Source organism: Mixophyes fleayi, chromosome 5, assembly GCF_038048845.1.
Source record: "Mixophyes fleayi isolate aMixFle1 chromosome 5, aMixFle1.hap1, whole genome shotgun sequence".
Lineage (NCBI taxonomy): Eukaryota > Metazoa > Chordata > Amphibia > Anura > Limnodynastidae > Mixophyes > Mixophyes fleayi.
Genome location: NC_134406.1, coordinates 61,676,850 through 61,703,341, shown reverse-complemented (window position 1 = coordinate 61,703,341; position 26,492 = coordinate 61,676,850). Strand labels below are relative to the sequence as shown.

Genomic DNA, 26,492 nt, shown 5'->3' with positions numbered 1-26,492 from the left:
CTTTGGGGTTATATGCGAATAATGTTTTCAATGTAAATTTAAGAAAGACCCTGAAATTTACTTTGGGTTTCAAACATATGTATATTAATTATGTTTATGGTTCTATGTATGAAAATATTTGATCAATCATGAGTCATGAAAAAAAGGAATTATTGACAAGTGAGTCACAACACAAAATGTTGTACCACTGTTATATTTTTAAAATACCATTATTTTGTGATCTGTGACTCCGATTCCTGTAATCCAAATATTGTGAGTTCCGCATGTTCAGTTGTTCCTGAGATGTACACTCCACACTTTAAAATTCTTTAGGCAATTAAGAGAATCACATGAAAAAGAGTAATTACAATGTATTTGCTCAACTAGAAATAGATATGTAATATATATATAATAAAATGCAGTTATTCAGTCTCAGGGAGACATATAGGTTTACATTTTCAGATACATATATTTTGCAGTGTTTGTGCAAAACTGTGATTTAACTGGTATTTTAGTTCTTTAGTTCAGTAACGCAGCTGTTACCATGTTAAATAGCAAATACAAGGTTATAACGTGACACAATTAGCTGAGAGCACAATTGAATTATTTTGGGGAAAATTCAATACTAACAAATATTTCCTGTAAGCCAAATAGTAATTTGAAAGTTGTAATAATTGATTTGTTCTAACTATTGCTCCAAACCTTTTCTGGGTCTTAGATGTACACAGTGTCTAGACGAGGAAAGGATAATATATAATATACAGCCAATACTCACAGTATGATTTCCAAACTGGAGGCTGGTATTCTTCCGCATCTAGAACACAAAATAATCAATCCATTACTTGACTGTACTGGGAAGTGAACAGATTCTTAAGCTCATAGTTATCTTATGGGAATTGTTTCAAGATGCATAGAAATTTTACAACAATAAAAAATGCTATAATCACATAAAAAAAACAAAAAGCACCAAAAAATCAAATAAACAAATAATATTGTGGCTACTTTTTGTAAAAAAAAATCTGTTCTGTGATTTACTGGCGAAACAACTAATAGAATCTCAGTTTCTCATGGCAATAATACTGCACCAATATGAGCCAATTGCAGCTTTTTACATTTCCATCCTTGTATTCTTCTATTCGGGATGGTAGTCTGAGTGCACAAAAAACACACAATTTTAAATATGCACCACTTTCTCAAATAGCTTATGACCATCTCTTATTTAGACACCATGGGGTCAATGTATCAAGCTGAGAGTTTTCCGGCGGGTTTGAAAAGTGGAGATGTTGCCTAAAGAAACCAATCAGATTCTAGCTGTCATTTTGTAGAATATACTAAATAAATGATAACTAGAATCTGATTGGTTTTTCAAACCCACTGGAAAACTCTCAGCTTGATACATTTACCCCCATATCTTAATTAGATAAAATTGGTGTTCCAGATTCAAATTATTTTTTTTCAGGTTGCAACATTCCTGGCAGTCATGTAAAGATTTATGTGTTTTCATATATGCCTTTCTTTAAAGTAGTTACACTCTCAAAAATAAAGAGTTGTAGAATATCTCAAATCCAGTAATTTACAGGATCCTAAACAGAATGGATTAACTGGGGAGAGATCATCTCAAACAAATCTTACTGACTTTTTACCTGGGTGACTAAAGTAACAGATCAAGGGGGGGCTGTAGATGTAGCGTATCCAGATTTCAGTAAGGCATTTAACACTGTCCCACATTGCAGACTGTTAAATAAACTTGAAAGCTTGGGACTGGATTCTAAGGTTGAATGGATAAGATCTTGGTTGCAGGATAGAAAACAGAGAGTTATAGTAAACTGAGTGCATTCACAGGAGGCAAAGGATACCAGTGAAGTACCTCTTGGATCTGCACTGGTTGGATCTGCACTTGGACTAGTACTTTATAATATCTTTATTGGTGACACTGCAAATGGTATTGAAGGGAAAGTATGCCTTTCTGCAGATGACACAAAGATATGCAACATGGTAGAAACACCAGGAGGGGTAAAACAAATGATTGATGCTCTAGGTAGACTACAGGAATGGTCAAGAGAGTGGCAGCTACAGTTTAATGTCCAAAAATGCAAAATCATGCTCTGGGGTATCAAAAACCCAAAGGCTAAATATAATACTAATGGCACTATAATGGAAATTACTAATGAAGAAAGGGATCTAGGAGGTGGCTTAAAGGCAGGTAAGCAATTGAACAAAGTAATGAGAATGGCAAGCCAGATGCTTGGTTGCATAGGGAGAGGAATCAGTAGCAGAAAGAAAGAACGAATAATGCCACCGTATAGGTCATTGGTACGGCCTCATCTAGAATACTGTATTCAGTTCTAGAGGCCAGTAGGATTTAATACATTAGAGAGTGTACAAAGAAGGGCAACTAAAATGGTGCATGGCCTAATGCACAAAACTTATCAGGAAACACAAAAATATCTTAGTATGTATAGTTTGGAGCAGAGAAGGGAACTGGAAGAAATAATAGAAGCTTTCAAATAGATCAAGGATTTTAACAAGGTACAGAATGGAAACATTCTTCAAAGGAAGAGAAATATTAGAACATGAGGATATGCACTGAAACTGGAGGGAAGTAGGTTTAGAGGAAATTTGAGGAAAAATTACTTAATTGAAAGAGTAGTGGATAAATGGAATAGCCTCCCATCAGAGGTGGTTGAGGCTAATACATTAGAGCAAATTAAACATGCTTGGGATAGACATAAGGATAACCCTATGTGACAAAACGAGTTTGATAACACTTTAACCAGCCTGTCCCTCGTTTCTCATATAATGTGGATTATAGAAAGTACTTTTTATAGCCTTTGCTTTTGTTTCCCAGCTCAACAGCGTACAACTGCAGTGTCTAATTAAATGTGGATAAGAGGACATTGTATCTCATTGTAAATATGTATATTGGTTATTGTATACTGTTTATGTGGCAGCGAGGCTGTTATTCGTTATCTTTAATGTAAAGCCAGGGGGGTTAAGGGTAGGGATCAGGTTGCAAGATGCTGGTGAGGGGGAAGGCTAATTAGTATCTATTGTTCTCACAAGACTACTCCAGATGTTTGGTCTACAATAAGGCAGTGGAGGTTCTGTGGAAGTACAGCTCATCTCCACTCCCCTCTCCAACCCCCTAGTCCAGGACTCACCAATGCTCAACAAGGAGAGGCCCAGGGGTTTGCCCAGAGAGGGGAAAGCACTGTGGAAATTTGACCCTAGAAATAACAAACCACTCCAGTGGGGGAGGTGATATATTCATTCTGAAATTTGACTCATGGAAGCTGCAATGTAGCTGGTTTTGAGTTTTCTTTCTCTACCAATGGACTACAGAAGCAGCTAAGAGAAAAACTCCATGGGTCTTTAAGTCAGGACATCCAGGTTACTGTAGCTCCTTAAGCTAGTGGGGTAAGGGACAGATAATATGGTAAACCTGCCTGGAATTTCTATACTGTTTGAATACAGTATTCTAGTGATTGTTTTTATTACAATAAATGTATTGCTTTACGTTCTAACTGCATTTGCCTGAGTGACTAATAAGAACCTTAGAAGGTACTTAGGCTTAGGAAGGCACCCGTTGGTGGCCAGTCAGAGTGAAGTGGGTAGAATGGGGCCCGAAAACCCGGTATCTTCACACCCTACAAAGATTAAAAGATCAAATACGGTTTGAGGTTACCATACGTTAAAAAATGGGCAGACTAGATGGGCCAAGTGTTTCTTATTTGCCGTCAATACATTGTGAAATGCCTTTTATTTTAGATATATAAAAACTTTAAATAAATTAATAAAGAAGGGGACAAATCTTCCCTTGGCTCTTGAACTGTAATATTACCATTTCTCATACAAAGTGTATTTTGCAAGGATTTCTTCTCACACAATCAGAAAACTTCAGTCTCTCACATACATAATGTGAAGCACCTTTCTTAGCAGCCGTCCACTATAATTTGTAACTCATGTATATTATTGTATAGTGTCCCAAATGCAATTTACTCATAAAAATAGATGTAATTATTTATGTTTCCACATGGACTTACACAGTAAACTACTGCCAGATACGTGATAGATTAGATGGATGGGTCATTGTGCCCACTGCAGGCTGTGCACAAAGCTGAAGATTAAATCCATATGTCACTGTTGCTTTTATATTGTATTTTATACAGTGACGAAAGCAGGCACAGATCAGAAACGGTAGTAATGGTTTCCACATTGTACCCCAATAGAGAGTGTTTTTTTCTGTAAGAATACAAAACGTCTCACCACAGTTACGCTGCTCACACAGATCTATTCACAATTGTAAACTGTCTTCAATATGTGGAAAATAACTAGTTTATCTTAGGTAGTTTTTATCTCTGGCAACATCCTGGTTTTTATTTTTACCAATGGCATAGTATGAATTTTATTTTTTATGTATTAAGGTTTAAAGATGACGCCTATTCCAAATATAATAAAAAAAAGTCACATTGGGGAGTAGTGCTTTATAACAAGCTAGAATACATGACATGTCTAGATGCACTTCCCTAGCAGCTAAGGGTAATTGGATATAAACTTGAATGTGGATAAGTAGTCTAGTACATTAACATGAAATAATTAGGCTACAATAATACATTGGATAAAAGCATTATTATAGCCTACATATCTAACAGGGAGAAGCTCAGCAAAATGACATAACTTAGGGGTAAATCTTGAAGTCATAAATATATATGGGGGTTTCACCTTTGGTTCCTACATTGGTCCTCCAATTCTGCCGTTGTCCACCAGAAGTCCCCAGTAAATGTTAGTCCAAGGGACAACTAAAGATACCAAAGATAGTGGACCCAGGTAGTCTCCCTCCCCTCCAATGCACTAGTATAAGGGAAGAGAGAGTTGTGTAGAATCACCCCAAAAGTTGTAAATCACCATAAATGTTAATATTACAGTAAGTGTATGTAAAGGCTTGGATGTAGCTTCTGTCTCATATATAGGAGAAACTATGGAAAAAAACATCATCTGTCCTCTTTTTTAGCACATCATTATCAGTGGCCAGTCAGGGGTTTCTCTAGTCATAAACGTGCAACTTAATCACTGTCTCACTGTCAGACTAAATCTAATTTCTCCAGCACCTATTTCCTGGGTGCTCCACCCGACTGTTTTTACTTGGAGTCCTGGAGCCCAACAGATCCTATTATAATAGAATAAACCATTGTTTCTCCTATTAGAAGAGGCACTATGTGAGCACTACAGCCAGCAGTGTGTGTTAGACCATTGACCACCAGTCTGACCAGTCCTGACAGGTGTGGGCAATAACCTCCAACATTTTCATTGTTATTGCAAAGTATTACAACTACTCCCACTCGTCTACTTGTTAATGCCACCCGGCTGCCAACATTTTCTGGGGAGGACACTGCAAACCCAAATGTAGAATATATTTAAGACTTCTAGGGAATGGGGACGTGCCCTGACCTGAAAGTAATCTGTAGAAATTCATGTTTAGGTTAATCACTTTGCCTTCATTGTATTGTCCAATTAATGGTAGAGCTACATGGGAGACAGATCTGACTCATCATATTTCCACTATCTCCCTGTATCATATTGACCTAAATCTATGGGCAACTTTCTTGTCAGAGGACAACAGATGATAATAACATAATTCAGCCGGCAGCCCTTATGTATACGACTACAGGAGATTTGTTTTTGGGACACTGTCCTTTTATCAATGTATCTGAAATCAAGTGTAACAAGCTTCTATAAATAACACCAGTAATTAAGAGTGTTCATTTCAACACATGAATTATAAGCCCAACCCTAATTACCAAGGTTATAATTAACACATAACAGACACAGTAAATAAAACATTATTTAAATGTCTCGATGAAGCACAAAAATTAGAAAAAACTGACATAAAGCATTAAAAAAAAAATTAAAACTGCAAAATAAAACAGGTTACAAATATTCATAAACACAAATTTTACATAAAAAAGTCACCTCAGACCACTACAATACTTCAACCCACCCAAACCTCTTCCCTATTCCTCTCTTAGACCTTCTTTGGTGGTCACCATATGTTCAACTCAATATCCACTTCCCAAAACTTGATGGTTCCTCTTATTGTTGCGTTTATCCTCCCCAGGCCTGCTGGGTCCTGCTGGTGACCTCAGTTCCCTTTTCCTACCTCCCTTCCTACCTCCCTTCATTCCTCCCTCACTCATTACTATCTTTTACTTCCCATCTTAACTGCACATATATCTGTAAATTAAAATAAGTTGATTTTTATAAAAAAAAAAGTAACCTCTGAACCTAAAGCACAAGCGTATAACTAAAAATGTTACTTATAAAACCACACCAAAAATAGATCGATCTCTATTGATCACGTAGTCACAGGAATCATGTGATGGAATGTCAATGGGACAAACAGCTTCAGTGAAACAAATGACAAAATCACAGGACACTAATTGATTATAAATCTAACAATTAACCAATATCATATGCTCATTATTACTATAAAAGTGCAAGAGCACCAAAATGAGCTAATGAGATAAACTGTTATTCTTGGGTAGAAATTGATGACCTGTCTGCATAAACCTAGATAGCTCAACTGAAAATCAGACTTATAAAATAAATAGACATCTATGATAAACAATAAACTCTGTACATTAATACTTATTTATTATTCGCAATTGTACATTACATTCAAAAAGTTCATCCTTGAGAAAAAGCTCTTTCAACCTGTACTTTCATCTGGTTGATTTGTTTATTCATTGCCCTAAGCACTCACCAGCAATCTATCTGACAAGCATTCCTTTCCTTACAAGAGACACACATAAAAAAGTGATATTTAGAGTATTTTTACTTTCCTCAATCTCTGAATCTAATTACATTCTGCCTGTCTTGTCACTCTTTTAGTGAAAGAGAAAAGCTTCTCAAAATACCGATTACATGCAATTTTTTTCACCTGCCAAGTGAATATGTTTCTGCTTTACCCAGAGCATAATAAGTGTGAATGGATTGGCATTGAAGTTCTGTGCTTCTATCACCAGCATTAACTTATTAGTCATGCAAAAAAAATAACAATAACTTGTAGCTGCTAAGCTCTCCAGAGGCTGGCAAAGCGTGCTGGGATTTGCAGCTCCACAACAGCTGGAAAGAATCAGATTTTTTTTAATCTGACATCTTTGACATTTGATTGGTTCATTCAAAATGAAGAAGCACCAATCTACAACACACCTGTAAAATAAACACTTCAGATTTATAACTACATTAGTATAATTAAAGCCATGAATTATTTAAGACGAATGGAGCTCAAGGGACACGGTATAAATCATATCCTGTCACATGAAATGACATATAGTAAGAAAATGATAGCCCTGTGCTCACATATTTGTAATACCCCTTAGCATGCAGCTTAGCGGAGTACCATAAGAAACATAAAAACACTGATGGAAGTGGGTGCCTGTGACGGACTCAAAAGATGTCTTGTTGCTATAGCAACATTCAGTGAATTCTGTCAGGTTGAGGCGTGATGCATTTTGGGCACCAGGCTTGTTAAAGCACTGCTCATGAAAAAACAGCAGATTTGACAGCAGATTCTTCTCTATTTTTTTGCAGGAGAACTTTCAAACGTTCCTTGAGTTTTTCTCATAGTTTGTTCCAAAGCTAAATGATGAATAAAAAAAAGCAGCAACCAACCACTTCTGAACATTTTCCTGTAGTAGTGATCACAGTACTTCCATCTAGAATAACTTTTTCCACAGAATGTTGCCTCATTCCTATTTGGCCTGGAATTCTGTATGTTTCACCAGCTGAATGTGACTTTGAGTGTTCCGTCTGAATGGTGAAGGGGTGCAGAAGGTCTGTTCTCATGGGCGTTCCATGCACTGCGCAGACATTACCCCTCCAGAAATGGATTTAAATTTGGCACCATCTCAGAGCTGGCAGAGATCGGGTCTCGACCTATACTTTTAATGAGACAAAACAATTCCCATACACAGTGCACTTATCAATAAATAAAAGATTTTTAACGAGGGCAGTGTGCCCCTACAAAACCCTCAACCAGCCCCAGAGCTCAACAGCCTGGGCTTGTTTACACTATTACAGTATGCCCTCCAACATTTAACCAGGCAAAATTGTGCAACATGTTGGTCCTACAGAAATAAACTATAATAAATCTCTTTATTATATTGCATACTTGCCAACTCTCCCGGAATGTACGGGAGACTCCCGAAATTCGGGTCAGTCTCACGGACTCCCAGGAGAGCAGGCAAATCTCCCGCATCCCGCTACTGCCGTCCCAAAATGACGCAATTCGCGGTATAATAACTGATTACTAATATTAGTAATGGTAATATAATTTAATATTATTTAGCGACATAAAATGGGACCCTGATGATAAAGGTAAGAACTTGCTGTGTTAGAGAGGTCAGAAAAGAGTAAGTACATTTTCCTTGTATGCTATGAGGCCTGGGTAAGTCAGATATGAAGAGGAAGTGTGTTCCTCACTAAGGAAGCATTATTTATGTACACAATGGTATTCAATCTGTCTCCTTGGGAGGTGGTGGCTATGAGAATGGATTAACAAAGTAACATAATTAGCTGGAAGTGTTAATACAGCGGATGATGATAGATATTGATCTGTGCATTTCTTTCTATGGTTCCTTACTCCATGCGCCAAGTGTGTGGAATTAGAAAAAAGATTTCACACAGTGTTCATTCCACACAAACCTCCCAGGACAAAAGAGTAAGTAATTGAGAAAGCTGCTGTGCACTAATTAAACAGAGCTCCTGCTGACCTGAATTAGCACCGACGCTGTCAGAACACAATAGGGAAAGTCTGTTTCATATTCAGGTCATGCTGCAAACACTATTAGATCGTAACACTAAGGATTATTACATGTTATCATATGTCTGATGGAATGGAGCAGTAGCATTACGATGGAAGTCACTTATGTGTGGAATAGAAAGTGCAGTTTGACTACCAGGGAAAACATCTGCTGCCTTATTAGCAGAAGATAAAATGTGTTGGTAATGCCTCAAGTGTTTCTATGGATATCACTGCAGATTGTCAGTCTGATTCTCAAACGAATTAGACCACACGTATTAGCCTTACACACTCAATGAATTATATAACTCTGCAGCTAACTCTAAATAAATACTAAAGGAAGTGAGCACGGAAGTGTAACTCATTAATTATTCCTATGATTCATGCTGTTAAATATAGACCACTGTCTGTTATGAAAGCCGCAATAAGAATTTAAGTCAATAGTTTTCTCAGTTTTACCGTGTGTACAGGTCCATTGTATGTCTACCTGAGAGGTGAAGTCACACTGGGCCCAGTCACTCATGCAGCTCAGGTTGACTAGGCTACAGCAACACACTGCACAACATTCCCTACTGCAAAATCAAAGCAAATCAGTCCAATGCCACATGTGATTTGCAGTGATGCATATTGTTCTCAATAAATAGATCCCTCAATCATTGGATTGCAGACATTGAAGCATTGCTGAATAGCTAATTCTTTTCAAAATTCACTAAATTAAGCCAATATGTCCTATTAACTGAGATCTAATTTTTCTGCCTAAATAACTTAAAAATAAGCAATTACAGATTTTCTTACTCTATTCAAAACATATACAAGTATTGTATGCAAGAAATATCAATAATTAGCAACCAGTGTGCTTGTGTTTGTTTTGTGTTGAGCTCATTGCTGCAAGTAGGGAACAGTTACATGCAGTAAAATAAACTCTGGCTTATAATATTCAAGGCATCGCTGACGCAAAAAGCATAAAGCCCCAAAGCCTTTATGGTACAGTTACCGCCTACAGTGATCATGAAAGGAAGGAAGGAGACACTGTAATCATTGTGGTGCAGCACAGCACTGTACCCTGCATTGTGCTCTTTATGTTATGTGTCAATGCTGATGGTCTGTATTTCATTTATCAATAATTATATATGAATACGACGGACATTTGCTGTATTAATCAATAGAAACCAACCTCTAGTATTCAGCATATGGTTTATATCAGTGATGGGCAATAGGTGGCCTGAGGGCATTATACAGCCCTTCAAGCTTTCAACATTGACCCCCAGCTTTAATACTCATTGGTCTGTGCATTATACCCCGTCGATCACAGCTCTTATTCTATGTTTATGCTTGTGACCCCTGACCAATGGCTTGGTATGAATGTTCTGTACTTCAAGGTTGTTAAGTTTCCAGATATATCACTCAGACCTGACAGAAAACTCAAATGACAAAGCACAGCACCATACCCCCCAACAACTGAGTGTCTGGCATCGGCAGGGGGCATGGTAACATCATGATAGGGGCGTTGTAACATGATGGAGGCGTGGTAACATCATGATGGGGGCGTATTGATGTCATGATGGGGGCGTGGTAACATCATGATGGGGGCGTATTGATGTCATGATGGGGGCGTGGTAACATCATGATGGGGGCATATTGATGTCATGATGGGGGCGTGGTAACATCATGATGGGGGCGTATTGATGTCATTATGGAGGCATGGTAACATCATGATGGAGGGGGGATATTGATGTCATGATGGGGGCGTGGTAACATGATGGAGGCGTGGTAACATCATGATAGGGGCGTATTAATGTCATGATGGAGGCGTGGTAACATCATGATGGGGGCGTATTGCTGTCATGATGGAGGCATGGTAACATCATGATGGAGGGGGGATATTGATGTCATGATGGGGGCGTGGTAACATCATGATGGGGGCGTATTGATGTCATGATGGAGGCATTGTAACATCATGATGGAGGGGGGATATTGATGTCATGATGGGGGCGTGGTAACATGATGGAGGAGTGGTAACATCATGATAGGGGCGTATTGATGTCATGATTGGGGCGTGGTAACATGATGGAGGCATGGTAACATCATGATGGGGGCGTATTGATGTCATGATGGGGGCATGTCCCTCCCCCAGAGGGCTTCCTAGCACTGAGAAGCATTAGGCTGCCCCTCAGAGACCTCCCTTCCCCTCATGACACTGCAACACGTACTAACAGCAGGTGTGCTCATATAATGACACATTGCCTTATGTGGGTTACAGTTAGGGGACGGCTGGCACATTTTAGCCGAGGGGAATAGACTTGACTCAGAGGCCTATTTTAAAGGAAAAACATGCAGGTGACCCAGTGACCCAGCCTAGCCTGCCCCTGGTTACAGTGCCCACTAACAGGTAGACTGATTGATATTAATTAACCAATAAAAATCTAAATAACGAATTAGTAGGTTTATCTGCACGCCCATTGGGTTATACAAGTAGATATCAATATTTTTTAGATTTTTATAATGGGTACATATTACACACCCAGATACCCTAAAAGGGTTATCTAGCCATGTGTGCAGTTTTTGTCAAATTTAATTAATAGCTGTGTTTTAAACTACTATGTGTGTGGACATACAACCAAATCCTTAGAATTTGTTTTTTGGCTAGGGTAAGGGATCTAGTTTTTATTTATGTCTTGATTTATTATTCATTTTGATGTATATTTCCCAGAGTAAATTAGAGCTGACTAAAATCTCCTTTTATTGAGAAAATGGACCAAACAAGAAAATAATACTGCAGTATGATGAAAGTTATAACTATGTACACAGCGTGTTTTATTATAAGGTTTTTTCTTGCTAATTTTGTCCAATTTTAAAAAGACAGTTTGATACAGTTTTTGTCTTGTAACACAGATAACGCCTGATTGCACATACTGAAACCCGGGTATGGGCACAAAGGCATTTTTACCATTAAAAAGCGCATTTTTACCATTAAAAAGCGCATTTTTCAGATCTGTTTATTATATATTTTGTTAATGATGTTTCATTGCATTTTTTTAAGTATTATCTGTTTTAAATGCGTTTTATGATTTTAACAGATTTTTGAAAACCTTTTTTTAACATTTTTTTTATAATATAAATCGCATGTTAAAAAGGATTGAAAAAGCATTTTATGTTTTTTAGATTAATCTGCATCGACATATTGTTAAAAAGATGGACATTTTTAAAACCATACAGAGGTGAAACAAATAACTTCAAAATAAAAATTTATTTACTATTATTACTTTCAGCATAGAATAACAAAATCTGATTTTTGGGACATTGAAGAAAAAAGGATGGAAGAAGAAGGGGCAATATGTACAACTAAACATTTTATTTATACCATCTGAGAATAAATTAATAGTACGAGAACCAACTTCTGTTCTTTCCTGTCAAGGTTTGACCTTCAAACCTCAATAATAACAAAAGCAGTGTTAATAAATGCATTCTGCATCAGGCATAATTTCACTTGCACCTGAATGAGAAGTCTTACAATACGTAGTCCATCTCCAGCACATAATTATTCATACATTGGATAGAGTAAACACAAAACCATGTAATAACATAATATAAAGATGAACTGAGACAGTGTATACACATTGGTGAGCAGAAAAACAGTAGTAGCCTACATAGGATGAATGTTGTATTATCATCTTACTTTTCAGAGTATGCATATTAATTAACTCTTACATACTTGTCACCAAAGGTCGTTTGCAACGGGCAAAACAACAACATAAATGCTTTTTTTGAGGTGTGGTTTGACTACATTTCTGCAAAAGCGCCTATTTTTAAAGGGAAATAAATGGATTTGTGGGAATCTGCGGGGTGCCATAGTTTATACTGGATGATGGGAGCAGTTGGGCAGATCGAGGATGCTCCATTCTTAATGGGCACACACCACTAAGGTCCAGAGACCGCGAATTGTCCATATACTTTTAAATGGACGTACGTTGTACCTTCCAGTTGCTCAGAAATGCGCATCTCTAGGCACACAAGACCAATGTAATAACGATCATGAAACTTACTAAAGTGGCATATTGTAAGAAAAAATGAGCCGGAACTCACATCATGGAGTCAATCACTGTACACACACCCAAACATGTCAGTTGTGTAATGAAACATAACGGTCGCTGCCCGCAGTAAGCACTTAGCATGCGACCACACGACCAATCACAAGCTGACCAGCGTCACAAGCCGAGCAGTGCCATCACAACCAGTGCGGACGATGTACGCATGCATCGGACTCGACACACAAGCAGGCCGCATGCACCGTTTTAATGATTTTTCCGCCGACCTGCTGCGCTCAACAGGGTGATTCAAGTCCACGTGGACCAAACATCGAATGTTCAAAAGTTACTTTTAAAACTGGGAAAAATCCGTTGAAAAAAAGATGCCGGAACTCAGTTTATGTAAGTTCTATGACAAAAAAGCACTGGACATATGTAATAACGTCTGCTCTGGTGACATCAGTTTGAAGACATTTCATAATATGTGCAAAATACACGAAGCTACTCAGTCTTCATACAGCCGGAACAAGTGCTTGGTGTGCATGCACGGAATTAAATACAGCAAAACGACCTTTGCGGCAAACTCTACATGATCTACACGGAAATAGCAAATGGTGCTGGTTAAGGGAGCACTTAAAGATATCTACAACCAGCTGATATATTTGCATGTATTCTGATTTTTTCCTTTGACAGGAACCTAACTTCAGTGTGGCCACAAATCAAAAATGGTTTTCAGGGTCTAAAATTGGCAAAAAAACCAGAGAAATCCAAATCTTCAATAATTACATATCTGGTAAAAAATAATATGTTACTATGATCTCTGTTCACATCATTCAGATATTTTTCTTTCAACTGTTTCAATTTTACTCTTTCTTTAATGAATAGAAAAGTGAGAAAAATAGAAATATAGAATTAAAGTCTTCTGGAACAGATAGCCAGAATACTATAAAAGCAGTTTTATTAACTTGTTTCTTTTGGTGGTTGTTTCTAATCTTGACTGTGATATTTTTGGAGGTGTTTTACATTAAACTGATCTCAGCAGTGATGATCATTCACAATATTTTGTTTTAGATCTACAATATTCATCATAGAGTGTATTTGATATGTGGAATCCTTCATAAGTGGTTTTAATGGTATCTACTGTACATAGTGGGTTGTAGTTTTATGCTGTGAGAATAAAATTATATTATGTTAATTCTCAACAATTCACCAGTGCTTTAATACATTTATTTTTCTTTATTTTGGGAGTTTTTCATACTCCTTACATTGCAGTCAAATGCTTTGGTATAATTAACATTTTCTGTGTATTTGCAATCTGGGAAGTACAGCAACTTCAATTTCCACAACTGACAGCTGCTTGTTAAATTAGTTGTTTACAACACTTGAATTCTCTCTAAGCACCACTTTAATGGAAATTGTATCTAATCGTTTCTCCATTTCTTATATGCTTGTGAGCTAGAGGTTTTATCTGATATATGTCAGCTCACTTAGAAAAGATAGTAGTCAGCTAGTAGGCAGTAGCCTCAAATTCCCTCCCTTCTCATTCAAAACAAAAAGTTTTGCAAATCGCGGCAGCGTAAAAGGCAATATTGTTCTTAATCCCTGCAGTCATCCTTAGAATGATGCCTGAGTTCACCCCAAAAATGAATGCACAGTCAGGAGTGCTCTAAGTCACATGACAGATGTAACTGACTCGTTAAGAGACTAGGGGCTAGATTTACTAAACTGCGGGTTTGAAAAAGTGGAGATGTTGCCTATAGCAACCAATCAGATTCTAGCTGTCATTTATTTAGTTCATTCTACAAAATGACAGCTAGAATCAAACCTGCAGTTTAGTAACTATACCCCTAAGGGGTATATGCTATATTTACTATGCACCGCCGATTCCCGGAGTTTTAAAGGCAATTTCTTCAAACGGTAAATTTATTAAAAACAAAACCTGATGGGCTTTGTCTTTAATAAAAGTGCAGTTTAAAAAAATGCCTTCTAAGCGCCAGGAATTGGTGGCATAGTAAATATACCCATATATGCCAAACATGAATATAAGTCATGTGACAATTGTAGATGAATGATTTTGTCTTCCCTATTGTCCCATGTACTGAGTCATGAATGGTTTAGCAGGCTTCAGGAGTTGCCTTATCTTAACCCTAACCAACCGTGTGCTCTAAATTTGAGACACAAATCTCTCAAAATTGCCACTGCCGCCAGCAGACCAGGGAAAGCTTAAGGCTCGCAAGGAATTCTATATTTGGAAGAAGTGAATGTCAGATCAGTGTGTACGCTCCCACGATCATGTTTTATAGTTCCAAAGCACATCGTATTATTTGATTTGCTTATATAACAGGACTAAAAATCTCTATATACGATGGAATGTTGTTGGGCAAATTGTGAAGTATGTATGCACTCACTACCAGCAGTGTAGGCAGATCTTCATAGAGATTACACAGTCACAATCTATTTAGCTGATGATTATGACAGATGAAGAGCACAGATCTGAAGGTAAATCATGTAGAATCGTGTCAGTGTGTACATATGAATCGTCTGATTGGGACTTTCAGTGGTTGGTGAAACTGTTAAAGATAACACATCAGCACATCAGGAGACATTTTCTGTAGTGTGTACCCAGCTTTACTCATATGCTTCAGCTATTATCCTGTATATCATGATCACCAGTTCAGTACTGTCATTATTCGCTGTCTGCTGCTGAGTCTCAATAAACCATCCCGAACGGCACAATCACAATCTCAATCTCATTCTTCCTGCCAGTGTATTCCTAACACTTTCCTTTCTCCACCAGCTAGACCTCTGCTTATACACTAGACCTCATTGTGGCCTCTGTGGGGACCTGTGTTTCTGCTTTTTCACTCCTCTGTACAATTTGATTTGTGTCTTCAAATTTTACCTGTGTCAGCAACAATCTCTGAATCCCCTACTACTGTATGCACAAGACCTAGAGGCAACTGAATACCACTGAGCACATTCAGCACGAGGGGAATGGGGGTTGCTAAAGACCGCAACTAGCTGGTTCTAGATGATTAGTATGGGCATCTGGTGTCACACTCTCTAAATGTGGAAGACACTGATTTCTGGACACTGTACTCACAATAATGTTAAATTTCAAAGGCAAATTAGTTTAGCCTCAAAGCTACACACCATTTAATGTCTCCTCCATCAAGCAGAAACCCAAATATGTTACCTGTAACTTGCAAATATCTTAAAGAACATGATAGAAATGCCAGTAGTACAAAATGCTTTAAAACACCTACTAAAAACGGAGCAAGCTGAAATCCCCTATAATTGCACAAGGTTGTACGTTTCTCAAGATACTGGTCTTGGAAATGCTGTTTTTCAGTGCTTAGAGATGACATTTCTATCTGCTGCAGTTATCTGTGCCTGCAGCAATTTATTCAGTGCTCAGAGACCATGAAGAGAATTTTAATCCAGATCAATATCTGTGTTACTTTGTACTGGGTTCTATAATGTAGCAACAGTGTATGTTTCCATGAAATGCGCCAACAATGGTAATCTATAAACACTTCATATGAATAAACAGTGAGAAACAACTCTAACTATTCAGTGCAAGAAGTTGGCAGAACCTCTCTGCTATGTATGTTTAATCACTTCAGAGTCAGATAAGTATAATGGAAGATTCCATCCAATATATATCAGTATCTGGTTGTCTAAGATAGAGAAATGTGCTGCTAACTGTAGGAAATTTATATGTTGCTTTTTATTGAGGCAAATTGAAAAATATTGGATTAGATAACATAGCGATTATAATAGAGACAATAGAAAGAGACCACATTTAGGATTCACTTTATTACATCTGTGAGTTCTTTATAGGCAAAAAAACAAAAAAAAAGGTGATACTAAGTATATAGGCCTATCTTGTAGAATATCAATATATTTCGTAACATTTTCAACATATAGTTAAAACTTCACTACCACCTAACTGGCAGAACATTTAATGGGCAGGAAGACCAATAAGCAGCTGCAATCTCTGTGGCTGAAACTTATGATTGGTTCTCCTGCTCACACCCCCCATCCGCAGCACCACTGAGCACGGCGGGGCTGTGAGACGAACCACAGAGCCGCTGGGAAAACACTGTATGGCGCAGCCTCAGGGAGGGGAGGGAACAAGTTAGCTGTACTGGTAATGCAGCTTTAAAGTGTAGCATTAATAGGAATATTATATATGCTGTATTACACAGGGGTTTTTATTTAAAATCAAACATAACAGTGAATGAATTTTTCGCTATCAAAACAAATGTTAACAAACATAATTCCAGCACACATGGCGCTGATGCAGAGCTGGGTGTATCTTGCAATGAGTACGCCTCAGCATATGTGCCCAAATATGCTATTTTTATGTACAGCTTTTTAGATCTCAATTTTTAGAAACATATGAACACTTATCAGCCCCTCTATGTAATCTTCCACATCATTTTAGGCTATTCAGCCGCGGTAGTAACACCTATTGCATTTGCCTGATTAGTGAGTCACCCGTTCAACATAGTGAATGATGGCATCCGTCCAACTTCCCAGCAGTTAAGATAAACGTGCGTCTATTGGGACGGCAGACCATTCCCTTCAAATCCAGCACTGTCCCGTCTAAGTAGGAACAGTAAAGAAACATGTTACTACATAGGCCCATAAACATCATGAAATCATAACTCAATTAGTGACGGTTAAACTAGATATGAGGATTACAGTACAATGAATGGGACATATCAATTTCTCATTATTGCCTCTTCTATAAGAATATGTTCCCACATCCATTAGAAAGTTGAACGAAGATCATGTGGTGGTGGAAGGGCAGTATTTATACAGATTGTCCTCTTTGGATGGCTAGAGGACCTTGTTCACCAGTAAGCACGGATGACATCATCCATTTAATCAGACAAAACATCTGCTGCCCACTGAGCAACTCTCATCACAGTTATTTTTTAGTAAATATTTTGCTAGGACCTATCATGTTTGCATGGATTTACAAACACATATATACCCCATACTTGACAACTTTTAATGTTCCCCTCCGGGAGGCGGGGTGTGAGGACGTTGGTGGGGCAGGGGGCGGTGAATCATGTCATTTGGGCCCGCCCCTGCAACGCAATGATCGGAGAATTGCGTCATAGCCACTTCACTAGGAAGTAGGCAGAAGCGGGAGAATGGCCTGCTCTCCTGGGAGTCAGGGAGACCTAATTGGATTTGAGAAGTCTTCAGGAAACTCTGGGAGAGTGGGCAAGTATGATATAACCCTTTCAAAAAGAAGCTGCATTATGCAGAAGTAAATCAAACAGGTACACACAAAGATTTGTGCATACACATAGCTTAGCAATATCATCTACCCATTATACTTTTTTCCTGCATAGCAATGTTATTATGTTATTACTGCTGTTGTAGGAAAAAGACTGATATGCTTATACCAAGGTCAAATATGAATTTAATTTATACTGCTGGCTGTGCCATACAACTGAGTTATCTGATTGGCAGCTAATACATTTTGCACATTTTAAAAAGATAAGCCAGTTTCTTATATTTAATTTCAGAGTGTAAATTCATTTTTACAAAAGTAGCTGTGGCTTTTATGCAGACAATTTTGAAATGTGAATTGTAAAAAAAGAAGTGTGTATTGTGCAAGCGGGGGTAGCGTAGAGCTATTTACAGGCGCTCAGGAATAGCAGCAAAGGTTATAAATAAAATAATTGTTGGTTTAATATTTTATCAGTGTGCATGTACTAAAAACACTAAAAAAATATCTGCTGTAAGCTTGCGGGCAGGGCCTTCTTATCTCTGTCTGTATGACCCAATATTGTTTTATTACAGTATGTGTTACCAATTGTAAAGCGCTACGAAATTTGCTGGCATTATATAAATAAATGCTGATGATGATCTGCTACAATTTTATCAATGTCTCATAAACTTTCCCTTTGTATATAATCCCCTAGGAGCTGGTATGGCCAAGTCAGCTGTATGATCCTGCAACACTTAATATTTGCTCACATTGGGCTTCATTTAGAGTCAGACGCAATGTGCGTCTAAGACTTACATGAAAGAGTAGGAGTGGGAGTGTGCCGCAGCTTGGTAGGGTATATAACGAGTGGCGTGCAACCCCAGTTGTGCCCAACTCGTAATACCTTACCAAGCTGCGACCAGTTCCTGCACCTAGCTAACTACTTGCGCCACCTAATTGTTGCCGCACTTTTTCAGTTTTGTTTTGATGTGTGTTCCGCCTGCGTCTTGATCCGACTAGGTAGTTTTTGCGGGTAGATGCCCATAGTATCTGAATTATTCACAGTCACGCCTACATAACTCCGTGTTCCACCCTTTCCCTCATACTTAGATGCAAGCTGTCGCAGTGTACACTGCGTCTGAAAAGCAGACGGAACTGCAGGGAACTGTTGCTTACTGCACATGCCCCGTCAGTGGAAATGATGGATGTGCCTGAAATGGACTTTACGTCCGACTCTAAATGAGGCCCATTGTCTACCCCAACCTGACTTGTGTAAAAAGTGTCTGTGAAACACAGATTAGGTAGAACTGAACTGAAGCCAATCCAGCCACATGAAAGCAGCAAGTAAAGAGTCTCCACCTAAGAAATTTCATCAAGGGGTGTATTTAAAGCATACTATTACCATTTGCTTTTTCAGTTACTATTACTATAAAATGATCTGCTAATCAGTTTAATACATTTTCTGTTCCCTTAGGCCACACACATACAGCTCTTTATTCTAAGGGGCAGATTTAATTCTAAAAAAAATTGCTGCGCAATGTTCCAGTGCAGCCGCGAGACACTACTTTTACTTGAGACCCATAGAGGTGCAAGCAAAAGTAGTTGTTACTATTTACCGTAGAAACGATAATAAAGCGTTTGAATTGAATCTGTCCCTAAGTGTTTCACATGTAGTCTTTAAGCCTATTAAATGCACACTGACTGATAGTCCAAAAACAATGTAATTGAAAGGACCTGAACACACTTTCTGACAAGTATTTCAGTCAATTTCAACGTTGCTTGCAGCATCAGAGGCATTCAACATCTGCTAAGAATACAATTGTGTTTATGGGAATGTTCGCCTACTGTCTGGCAAAGAGTTCAGTAAGAACAACTTCTTGTGTCATTATTATAGACTGGTGAGAATGGAGCTTTGAATAGACATCAGGGAGCTGTGTTGAGCACAACAGAGAGAAGCGGCATGAAAATTTTACTATAGCAACAGCCAATATAAGTGTGGAACTACAAATCCAGAAGGTCTAGGAGCATTCAGATTTGTATAACTAGTTCACAGTGACTGCTACACGCAGGCATGGATGGATGTTGTGCAAAGGGTTCCAGACTGGGATGACCTCTCCAGAACGGAGCAGAAACAGAAAGGTAATAATATACTTCTTTATTAATATTCCCATGCTCTTCCCATGTAACATCTCTAGGGGACTTACTACAGGTCGGCAGCCCTGAATCATCTATCCCTTGGAAGATATTATAATCTTAGATCCAGTTTGCATTGGATCCAAACCAAGAACACAGAGCAGACAGTCCAGCATTGTCCATTACCTTGTCAGTATCACCTGTGGATCCATCTGCCCAAAATGGTAAGCTCTAAGGAAAGCCACCCATAAGAGGCAGAATGCTTGTCCACACTGCACAGAGATTATAAAGCTCTTAGGTGACTTGCAGTTGAAACAACATTTCTACAAATACAGATGCAGGGTAAAGTATATATTTAATTGATGGATGTCACAACATGTATAAGTTTTGTGTCTTTATTTCCAAAGCTCTTTTTACTCAATGGAGCAATGAGACACGTCAATGAACGCTCCCTAAACGCACTATAACCGCTTACTGAACGGTCTGTGAAAGTGAGGCACAATCTAATTATCACTTATCTGGCTTTGGTGTTCAATGCATGCAACCCTTATGGTTGATCAACTATATTTACATTTAATTGTATGAGTCTATCTGTAACCCTGGTGTGTTCTAGTGAGAGCATTTATTAATAATAGATGTCAGGAAATTAACAAGACTTCCAAATACATGTGTTATCAGTTGGGAAGATGAATGAAAACATTTTTAGAATTCTATTTCTATGCCTGAGGAACATTATATAACATAGGTAACGCAGCACTCAGTGTACATAAAAGGAATTCAAACTAAAGGGTTACGGGAGATATGATTACTATGTACAAATACATTAAGGGTCAATGCAGAGAACTTTCATGGGAACTTTTTACACCAAGGACTATACACAGGACTCGCAGTCACCCCCTAAGGTTAGAGGAGAGGAAATTTCACAACCAGCAGAGGAAGGGGTTCTTTACAGTAAGGACAGTCAAGATATGGAATTCACTGCCAGGGAAGGTTGTGATGGCAGATTCAACAGATATGTTTAAAAAAGGGTTAGACAATTTTTAAGCAGAAAGGTGTATCCAGGGATACGACCGTTAATTAAAATGAAGGATAGTAGTGGATATAGGGTAAAAATTGGATTGCAATATTGAGTCTGGGGGGATTTTTACAATTGAAACAGATTGGCGGTTGCTTACTCTGGATCAATTTCAAATATAAGTGCAGGATCGCAGGAGATCCAAAATAGGTTGAACTTGATGGACTGGTGTCTTTTTTCAACCTCATCAACTATGTTACTATGTTAGTATGACACCATATAACTGCAAAAGATATAAAATTTGACATTAGGATATGAATAATAAAAGAAAAAGACTACAATGCCAGAGCTACAATGCTAAGAAGCAACCACAGTTCAAGCTTACTGACATATTTTGTTCAACATCTTCAGCTTCATTGCAATATAATACAGTCCTTGTTGAGATCTATTATTTTACATGAGACCAAACACTGCACTCAAATTGTACCAGTAGCTCCCAAAATAAAGGAACTATGGCCTATTTATCACTGTGACCCCCAATCTGGAGAAAACTAAAAAAAAATGTATCGCCCTTATCGCAGTGATAAAAAAATATTATTTATCTAAAATAAAAGAATCTAAGCTTGGCAGCACAGCAGCAGCGAAAATTGTCTTTTCTGGTGAGTTGTATCGTCTACAGCATGAAAGCTGTCTCTAGATGGCAAGCAGCGAGAGGCAAAGAGTAACAGCAGGAGCATACATTGTGCTCAGTGTTGTACTGACTAAGTTATGCTCTGTGCTGCATTCTCTGCTCGATATACCTTGTGCTCTGTAGTCTCAGCACTGTGCCTTGGCTCTATGTACTTGTCTCTCGCATGATTAGGGGTGGAGCAATAGTCTGTTTAGGGCTTTTAAAATAAATAAGCTGAACACCTCCCAAAGCCATACTTTCCTACTCTCCCGGAATTTCCGGGAGGCTCCTGAATTTCGGGGAGTGCTCCCGGACTCCCGGAAGAGTAGGCAAACCTCCCGTTTTCGCTGAAATTCACGGCTTTGAATGGCGGGGCTTAATCGCGTCACCACATCCCCGCCCCTGCTATTCAATGCTGTAAATTTCAGCATTTTATAGTGGGGACGGGGCTGTGGTGACGCGACAACGTCACCAGACCACGCCCCCTCCTACCCCCTGTCAAATGACTTCTCCCCTGGATCTCCCGGGGGAGAAATTTTAAAAGTCGGCATGTATGCCCAAAGCATGGGGGGGAGTTGAGCTCTTGAGTAGGATGCAGAAATTAGTGCTGGGCCGGAAGACTGCAGATTGTGCATGGAGCACTTCTGTCCTGGAACACATCCTCTCCACTGAGGCTGAGCAGCAATTGGATGGATATGCAAAACCTGACTACATAAATTTTCACATATTTGTAAGAATAAGCATTGCTTTCCTGGGTGCCCTATGTACAGTAAGTAACATATAGATTTTGTAATGAGTCACTTCCACAGCTCAGTTTACAAGAACTGGTGTCCTGAGAAAGATGGGGAGGAAATAGTATCCTTAAGGGATAAAGGAAGAAAGAAGGGGTGAGCTTCCTCTTCTCTGTTTCTCCTCCAGCGGAGGTGTGAATGGTACAAATTGATCGTTTACGCCATCTGCAGCTTCATAAAAAAATAAAAAACATAACAGCAGAAAAAGTTAACCTTTTCAGCTCTTGATAGATTGTCCATTTTTGTCTTCCCCGTAGAGCTCTATGTGGATGGTGATAAACGGCAAAAGCAGTGTTAACGCCAGATTAGGCCTGTCTCTGGCATTAACTTTTAAAACCGTCCCTCAAGGTCATGTGACAAGTGCAGGAGGGGGCATGGTGACACCATTGCATTAGCCCCACCCGCTGCTATGAAATGTTAAAATTCACAGCAATGCAATGTAGGTCGGGGCTTAATGACGTGATCACATCATTAGGCTGCCTCTGCTGAGACCCAGAAGGATGCTGCCTATTCTTCCAGGAGTCCGGGAGGTCTCCTCAACATTCGAGAGTCTGCTGGAAATTCCAGGAGAGTAGGCAAATATGCGCTAACACTGTCATTATCATTGTTTTATCATCTTATCCAATTTTTCCTTCCAGCAGGCCACCCAACTAGGTAGGAACAACATGTCTGTTATTCTTGGTCGAAAGCCCACATCTCCACCTCCATAAGCCTCCATTACTAGGTGTCCGTCCGAAAACTTTAATACTGAAAATAGCTAAACTTTATGAACCGTGACCCAGTAATTCAACTTACTTGTCTGAAGGACCCACTGAAGATTAGTAATACCCCAATCTCCTTTTATCCAGAATTATTGCTAGAAATTCAGAGAGCAGCTTTGTGTCCAACATTATAGGTTTATACTAACAAATTTAGTTTTATCATCATTGTTGATGGAATAGGCAGGGTCGGTGCTAGGGTCCATGGCGCCCTAGGCATTTTTACAAGTCTTTCCTTACCTTGTCTCACCACCGCCGCCTCTCTGCTCCGTCTCCTCCCCTCCACTCACTGACACTAGTAAGTGGAGGGGAGGAGACGGAGCAGAGAGGCGGCGGTGGTGACAAAATAGCCTCTTCCCCCCCTCCCCGTGCATCTGATGCTGTGCGGCGGCCGTGACAGGTATGGTCAGCGGTCGCCGCACAGTTTTAAAGTAATTTACCATTCTGTGGCGCCCTCCAGGCGCCCTCCAGAGCCCGGTGCCCTAGGCAAGTGCCTAACCTTGCCTAATGGGAGCGCCGCGCCTGGGAATAGGATATGGATAGGAAATGGTAATAACAATTTGATTCTATTATAATAATAAGTTACAAAACTCTGCTCGCTTGATCATTTTACACTTACATTTTTCAGATAACAAAATACTAAATTAAAGCTGACACTGATTTTTTTTAACCAGCAATTCTTGTACCCCTGTGTCATGAAGCATGAAGTCATTTTTCTGGGATGCCCTTCTATAACTCAGTCTTACATTTGCAAATTTGCTGCGTGATGGAAAGTTATGTGCTGGTCATTTGCATTTCAGCTTGAAACCCCCGTCAATAAGGGAAGTGTAACATGATTTCTGAGTCTGAGCGAGTTAAGTCAGGAAGCTCTTCAACGGTCATGTTATGGCAGAAGAAGGAGTGCAGGGGGATTGTGCTATGAACATGCATGATGAGAAGAGCATTCCAAAGCTTTTTCTTCTCACTACATCATATGTTATGTGACTGTGGTTGCCATGGCGGTTGCATGACATTTAGTAAACTGTAAATCACTAATAACAGCTTAAAAAAAGGGATATAGGAACAAAACAATGTGTCTTCTTATTGGTAACCAGATTGATTTATGTTAATAAAAGCACTCATCATTTTTCCATGATATTGCAACTTTAAAATGAATATTACACTTTAAAGTGTGAGTTTTATGTGACAATTAGAAGATATCTATCCTGAAATAAACTGAAGATGCGCAGAACAGTATTATTTTTCATGAATAAACCTCTGTACTGCTCACTGAAAATCAGCCAACAAAATCTAACGAATGAAAAAGTAAATGGAGATACTTTGATCTCCCTGACTGCAGCTATTAACTTATGAAGTGCATAGAATATTTGATTTTGGCATTCGGTGCAATCTTCCAGTAAGCCAGCAACAGGAACAGACAAAAGGCTGTAATTACAATGTTATGAAATTGACATATTGCTTATAACTTATGAAGACAAACACTTCACTGTTATCTGCAGACACCATTATTTATTGCCAACTGCATGCAATGTAATGACTTCAGAATAGAGCAATTGACTTGCTTCTCATCTGGAGATTTGCTTAGTGCCTATATCTAGTCAAAATAAAGAATATACAAGGTAAGTGGAACTCTAGCTATAATATAAACTAGTCATTGCACATTTGCTTTTGTGTACAAAATGCAATAAAACATATGCTGATAGCATAAGTAGTGCAATGCTTTCCATGCATAGCTAGCCCAGAGATTGACATTATTTTCTAACATGTGACCCAAGCCTACATAGACCTCTCTGCCACCATCAAGAGAATGAGGCTCAGGGGTATATTTACTAAACTGCGGGTTTGAAAAAGTGTAGATGTTGCCTATAGCAACCAATCAGATTCTAGCTGTCATTTTGTAGAATGTACTAAATAAGTGACAACTAGAATCTGATTGGTTGCTATAGGCAACATTTGCACTTTTTCAAAACCTGCAGTTCAGTAACTTTTCCCCCTAGTATAGAACCTTCAGCCTTCAACCCCATCTTGTACATATCTGAGCAGCACCCATTAATAAGATTTATTCTTTATGTATTTTCTCAACTGTCCAACCGAAAATGTTTTAGAGACTATTTTGTAATTATCAGTTTGTCCAAAGTATTCCAATGTCTTCGCCCACAGCATAGACGGCACAGCACTGCACACTACAACAGCTTTCATTATATCAGATGTCAGTCTCGGAGAGTGGAAGTCAAACTGCCAGAAGTTGACATTACAATGGAATTTTGCAGACATTATTAGACTCTGTAAGGATTGTAGGATGTTTAATAAATTGAATAAATATTCTAGTTCATTTTGGCTTTAGTTTTGCAATATCTGTAAAATACCAAGGAATAGGGTTTAACAGGAGGATTGTTTTCTAGTAGAAGACTTCCTCAAATACTGCCCGGGACAGGTGAGAGTAGACTTGGGACAGAGCAACTGCTCTTCCAATCCTGAACAGTAACCGGCCATGTCGAAAATTTGGAAGGTATGGTGAAAGCTTATCCGGTTCTATTTACACCATTCTAAGTCCACCTGATCACTGCCCCGATCCAGACACATGTCAGTGCAGAAAAGAGAGCATAGGCCTAATTTATAAACCACACAGATTGTGTCCACACACCTCACGTAGTATTTAGCTACACCGTACATACACAGGCGCACACACCACACATAGTATTTAGCTACATCGTACATACACAGGCGCACACACCACACGTAGTATTTAGCTACAGTGTACATACACAGGCGTACACACAACATGTAGTATTTAGCTACAGTGTACATACACAGGCGCACATACCACACGTAGTATTTAGCTACAGCGTACATACACAGGCGCACATACCACACGTAGTATTTAGTTACAATGTACATACACAGGCGCACACACCACACGTAGTATTTAGCTACAGCGTACATACACAGGCGCACACACCACACGTAGTATTTAGCTACAGTGTACATACACAGGCGCACACACCAAACGTAGTATTTAGCTACAGTGTACATACACAGACGCACACACCACACGTAGTATTTAGCTACAGCGTACATACACAGGCGC

General features: G+C 38.9%; 1 protein-coding gene across 3 annotated transcripts in view; it reads right to left on the bottom strand.

Moving 5' to 3' along the window:
- The window catches only part of CHN2 (chimerin 2), a 260,121-nt gene that overhangs the window by 166,196 nt on the left and 67,433 nt on the right, over positions 1-26,492 (bottom strand). For 2 of the 3 annotated variants that reach the window (XM_075212289.1, XM_075212290.1), the window contains exon 2: positions 755-793. In XM_075212289.1, coding sequence (XP_075068390.1) covers positions 755-793 — 39 coding nt within the window. Of the gene's footprint in view, positions 1-754; positions 794-4,714; positions 4,831-26,492 lie in introns of all 3 variants that reach the window. The other variant, XM_075212291.1, reaches the window with a different exon arrangement.